Source organism: Chaetura pelagica, unplaced genomic scaffold (assembly GCF_000747805.2).
Source record: "Chaetura pelagica isolate M959 unplaced genomic scaffold, ChaPel_1.0 scaffold66, whole genome shotgun sequence".
Lineage (NCBI taxonomy): Eukaryota > Metazoa > Chordata > Aves > Apodiformes > Apodidae > Chaetura > Chaetura pelagica.
Window position 1 is genome coordinate 5,120,886 of NW_009953811.1, and position 6,022 is coordinate 5,126,907.

Sequence of the window (6,022 nt, forward strand, 5' to 3'; positions counted from 1 at the left end):
TATTTTATTAGCATAAAAGGTCTGAAAGGAGAGACTGGGAGGCGATCAGATTGTTACTACTTGAATGCATTTAAGCTTTTTGGCCTTTAAGCCATCAGTGTTTGCTAGTAGAGGAGAAACTATCAAGAAAAACAGCTTAATTTCTCCAAGCTTAGACATACAGCAATCTTGATTGCTGTGGAAAAAGAGTCCCAGCAGCAATACAATAGCTGAAGAGTTCAGGATTCATCCCAAACTGTAATGTTGTATGAGTCATTTGGGATGAAGAGAAATGCTTTAAATTTAGACATACAATGAACAAAACATTGCAATGGATTTGCAGCACAGATTGTCTGTTGCTATATCTGGTTTTCTCATTACACCTTGAGATGTTTAGGTTCTTATAAGCTTGGCTATTCTTTTCTGATTTCCATACATGAAGATGCAATCAGAGGCTAGATTAAATGGTTCAGACACTAAATTATTCAAACCCCTGTTGTTGTTTTTTTGGCTGAAGATGTGAGTGTATCTCCTAGGCAATACAGGCAACTTTCTTCTAGGCAACCCTTTAAAATTATGTAAACAGAGAAATTTATTAAATTACTCTGTCTGATTTGTCACAGATCTGTGGACTTAACAATGCCTCTACTTCTTCCTTTCAATGCTTTGGTGTTTTGGCTGTCACTGTTGATGGTAACAAGTTCCATTAACACAGATAAGACTGAAGAGAAAATTTCTTCCTGCACAGTAGTTCAGTACAGTGCTCCTGCAGTCCATGTCTTACAAGGCAGAGATGGAAGAGATGGTCCCAAAGGTGAAAAGGGAGAACCAGGTACAGACCTATGACCATTTAGCAATATTGTATTTTTGACACTTCTTATCTTACCTCTTTCATTCTTTCATTTTTTTACATCTCTCCTTTCTTCTGCCCCATTAACCTTTTGTAGGCTCATCACAATGTCAAGAAGCTGAAAATGCTTTCTGCATTTATAATGCTATTCTAGATACGTTGCTTTGAATAATTAAAAAACATACAATACATTTTCACAGCAGCCCACAAAACAGAGAGAAATGTAATAAGATTTTGATCTGATTGTACAATTTGTTCTCTGAATTTCCTACAATATGCTACTAAATTATGAGTGCTTTTTCTTTCCAGGGGCAAGCTCTCAAAACCAGAAATCATGCTTGCCTAGGGTTGGCCACTAATCTGATGATCATAACTTGATTTCTTCATACTCACTACATCCCAACAACAGAATTCCCCCAAGGCATGATTTATCAGTTAGGTAACTTTTCATGCACTGCGGCAAACAGCAAATAGATCAGCAAGTGCTTTCTGTCATGTGGTAGAACCAAGTCACCTGTTCTCCCAAGTTGCCAAATCATAGTTTCTGTCCAAACAATAAGTACATATGGAATTGCATACTTACCATATCCTGTCTGTTTTATCATGTCTGTACCACACACCTTGGAACTAGCTATTTGCTTTTCAACCTCCAAGCAAACTCCCATCATTATCAATACCACTTCATATGAACCAACACAAAACATTTCAGTGACATACACTGATATTCTAAATAGACATTTTGTGGACCATGCACCCTCAGTATGCCCTCTGTAACTTCATGGTGAAATAAGTAAAGCCAGTACTAGTTGTTTCAACAGCTGGACTGGTAGGTATACTGAATCTTATTATTTAGCTCATTTGCTAGATCATATCCTATGATGTGTGATTGGATTACGGCTGAATTATATTGGCTTTTTGGTTTTAGAGCATGTGTACTTCTGCAGTGACATGAGACACTATTTATTTCATTAAATTTTCAGTGCCATTATTAGGTGTAGTAAAGATTTTTTCATCAAAGTAATTCAATTCCTGGAAAATTAAGCTTTCCAGAGGAACAATTAATTTTTCCTGAGATGTTTTTATTTTCCTGGGGGTCTATGGGGGTATACTCTCTCTAAGCACTAAGAAAACACAGTGGGAGAAAGACTTAGAAAAAAACATTTAAACCATTTTAATTCAACCTCTAGGAGAAGGACTGAGAGGTCTACATGGTTCCCCTGGAAAAATGGGACCTCCAGGAATAAAAGGAGACTCAGGACCACAAGGAGAGAAAGGAGAAAAAGGAGAATGTGGAAGTAAGAAAGAAATTTGTTATGTTTCTATAACCTAGTTTGCAACCTTTTAGCATAATTTAAAAAAATATCCGTGTCAATGTCCAGTATTCTTGTAATATAATTTGAGGAAAGATGTGAGTTCCAGAAGTGTAAGGAGCAGGAAGAAAAACTATCTGTTAATTGGAGATGAGTTGACCAGCATATCTGGGGGGAAAAAGTATCTGGAATGAGTCACTAGTTTATTGTTGTCTGTGAGTAAAATAACAAACCCTCTATCTAACAGTATAAACAGCATCTTTTAAATTTCATCCTTTGCTTGTTCATGTGTTTTTTATGTCAACTTTGATTCATTTTAAAATGTTTACATGTGTGTTTTGACTTAGAAAACTGGCCTTTTCCCTGTGAAGAGAAGATGACTTTGACAGCCCTGAGAATTCAAAGCCCACCCAAGTATTCATCCTGGTCAGGGATAAAGCTCTCACAGTTGGACAAATTCCCATGGAACAAATGTGCCATGTGGCCTGTAGTTTCTGCTCTGGAAACAAAATAGCTCTCACATGGCAAGAGGTTACAGGCGAGCTAAGCATCTCAGAGGCAGTTCTTGTGTAGTAATTTTAATATAAATTACTAAATAATACCCTTAACTCCTAGGTGTAGTAACTGATGACCTGCTGAGACAAGTAACTGCTTTGGAAATAAAAGTACAGGTTTTGGAGGCTGAACTAAATAGATATAAAACAGGTAACGTCCAATCATTGATTTGTTTTCTGTTGGCCTGGTAACAAGATTAATGTGCTTGTGCTGGAGAAGGGACTGAAACAGTAGGTACAAACAAATACTCAAATATTTCTTGTGTTGCTCATGGGAGATGGTCATTGATTAAACACTGTCTCACTGAACGCATCCTTCCTGAACTGACCTGCCAAACTTTAAGAATGACTTTGCCAAGATACAGGGCAAGAGCTTTGTTTCATGGCGTGTTTTCCGGATGTTTGTGCTTAAAAGCATTGTGTTGCATTTCTCTTACTGCCTCAGTTCTAGGTAATTTTCTGAGTAGACATAGATTAGGATGCTGTCTGCCTGGGTCAGCAGTAAGTAATTGTCAATCAATACTGTGTAAAATTTTTTTAAAAAATGTCTCATCAGTGCACTGCTAGCCCTGGTACAAATGCTACATTAGGAAAAACACAAGGTCTATCATTGTTCTTGAAGTAATTTGGGAGGAAATTACATAGGCTGCAGTTCACCACATCACTACCACCAGCAAAATAAAGCCATCCTTCCAAGGGATTGTGTCATATGTGGTGCTAAGCTTGTAACTGGGGCAAAAGAGCACAGAAGCTGAACAGCTGGTAGCAGCAATCTCTTCAGCCATCTCCCTTTTGTCTTCCTGTGCTCAAGTATTGCACCTAAAAAGGGTGTCTGAAACTGCTATGGAGGTTTTACCTGGCACAGGAGAGTAATGAGGATTCCCTGCCCACAAGAGGATTGTGCTGGTACCATTCCCACCAGGGGAAATTATAACTGTACATATGTCCCAGGTTGGTATCATTTTTACAAGGTGATAGACAGAAATGTGTTAAAGACCATAAACCAACTTGCCTATTAAAGACAGCAACCATGTTTCAAAAGAATTGCTGCTAGCAATTTTATCTGCTAAATGGACAAAAGCTTTGCTTTCCATGGACTTTTCATGAAAGATTGTCACGGATGTTATTCCTACTTCTCTTCAGATAATTTATATTTTCTGGAGAAATACTCGGTTTCCCAGGCTCCCTAAAGCTGTCTCTGTATTTCCTCTTTCTGCTGTGTTGCTTGTGATAAAGCTGACAGGTACAGAAGATCTCCTAATGGCAGCTTAGTTCCTTTTTATTATTTTAATTGATCTATGATTTTTGCAATGAACCCTGGCAAGCCATTTTGTCATGCTTGCAATTTGAGTGTGAATTCCATCAGATTCTGACTTAAGAGCTGTAATACTACATGAACTGGAAGCAAAAAACATTAGAACAAGACTAGTGATCCACTTTCTTGTGAAATTCGGGCTTGATATTTTTGTGTCTATTTTGCTTAACTTTTGTTGACTTCTGTTGGATTCTGCCTACTGCTTCAGCAATAGTCTGTTTATAGCTGGTTATTAGCTACTTCTGAAGTGTAATTGTGATACGTAAATATAGCATGATACAATTATGTTCACTTCTGTTTCTAGCTTTGATCTTGAAGAACATAAAGAGTATTGGTAAAAAAATATTTGTCTCAACTGGAAAAGAAGATACTTTTGACAATGGAAAATCCCTTTGTGCACAAGCTGGAAGTGTCCTTGCTTCTCCTATGAATGAGGCTGAGAATACAGCTTTGAAAGACTTAATGAGACCTTCAAAGAATGCGTATCTGGGGATATCTGATGAACAAACTGAAAGCACGTTCATATATCTGAATGGAGGGGCTATAACTTACACAAACTGGAAAGCTGGAGAACCAAATAATGCAAATAATGAAGACTGTGTAGTAATACAAGACTCTGGAAAATGGAATGACATTAGTTGTTCAGACTCTCATGCTTTAATTATTTGTGAACTCTTGAGCTGATGGATCCAAGAAAATCCAAAATTTTTGCTTCCAGTTTTGTGGTTGATATAGTTTGTTCCCATAAGAGTGGGCTGGATTAATCATAACCTGAGTGTCGTTATATTGTTTTCCCTTTGCTATTTAGTTTTTAATCTCCTAATAAAAAACAGATTTATTCTTTTCAATCAGTATGAGTTATATTGTGTTTATCATAGTAGTAGTAAGGCTAATAAGTTATGGCATGCTCAGCAGGCTGTTGTTACCTTCCTGTGAGTTCTTCAGAAAAGCAGCATGAGGAAAGCATTTTTTATAATAATGAAACTAATGAAAAATTTGTATATATTCTGTCTTTAAGCTGAGCTGTAAACTTGGAGAGAATACTCTCCACACGTTTCTTCTGATATGTTCTTTTATTGTGTAAGTAATGGATAGTGCATATGGTCCCATTATTTCAGTATTTAGTGAAATTTGCTCCTAGTGTGCTTTTACTCTAGTTCTAAAATTGACTAATTATGATCACCTAGAGTGGCATTTGTCATCTGGGTACAGAAGTCCATTGTGCACAAGTGATTACTGAGACACAAATAATTTCATTTTTCAGCTATTTTCGTGCTGTGTTTTGTATGTAATAGGCAAAGGAAATGTGCTGTGAGTACAAAGAGTAATAAAACAGTAAAATGCCCAGCCAGGTTGTTTTGTGGGCAGCAGAACAATCACAGGAGAGCAGAATCTTTTTTGGCAATCTTTAGGCAGTGCAGGAAATATAGATCAAGATTTAGATGTATTAGAAATGTGAGGCTACTGATGAAATGTACTCCAAGTGGGATTTAGCTTAAGCAGAAAAACAGTTAAAAACCTTACTTATGTGAATAGGTCCTTATTGTGAGAGAAGTGATACCACACTGATTTTTGTTTTTTTAAATTATTTTCTTGATGGAAGCTTCTTTCATGTCAGTTGAACTACAAAAAGGTGAAGTACAGACTGGATAACTAGAAATAGGTGAATATCATGACAACAAAGCCCAATAATAAAAGTTTGACAGTTAAGAAAAATGTTCACATGCAGGCTTTAAGGTTTTGACCATGGAAGAATGGAATATTTTCAGTTCTTCTTCCACTAGTTTAAGACATGGAAGTTACCTAAGTTACCTCTGTGGAGAGAAGGACTGTCTACACTGGTGAGTTACATGGAACAGAGGAGCATTTGGTGCCCAGTTCATCTGTTTTATAGCTATTATTTTCATTGCCTAATTCCATGTCTACCTTTGCAAGTAATGACATCTCTTTTCTCTGCAGCAAAGTTATAAAGGTATAGCAAAAAAGCTATTCGTGAAATTGGTGAAGAGTATGA

At 36.9% G+C, this 6,022-nt stretch overlaps 1 protein-coding gene across 1 annotated transcript; it reads left to right on the forward strand.

The window, feature by feature from the left end:
• Positions 1-618: 618 nt before the first annotated feature.
• On the forward strand, positions 619-4,692 carry LOC104391944 (mannose-binding protein C-like). The gene is made up of 4 exons (XM_010001296.1): positions 619-811; positions 2,017-2,124; positions 2,755-2,844; positions 4,313-4,692. Exons 1-4 carry the CDS (start codon positions 619-621, stop codon positions 4,690-4,692), a joined length of 771 nt encoding a protein of 256 aa, XP_009999598.1.
• The last annotated feature ends 1,330 nt before the right edge of the window (positions 4,693-6,022 follow it).

Coding starts and splice junctions, on each gene's coding strand:
- LOC104391944 (XM_010001296.1), top strand. CDS start 619: ATGCCTCTACTTCTTCCTTTCAATGCTTTGGTGTTTTGGCTGTCACTG. Junction 812..2,016: donor AGGTGAAAAGGGAGAACCAG/GTACAGACCTAT, acceptor TTCAACCTCTAG/GAGAAGGACTGAGAGGTCTA. Junction 2,845..4,312: donor ACTAAATAGATATAAAACAG/GTAACGTCCAAT, acceptor TTCTGTTTCTAG/CTTTGATCTTGAAGAACATA.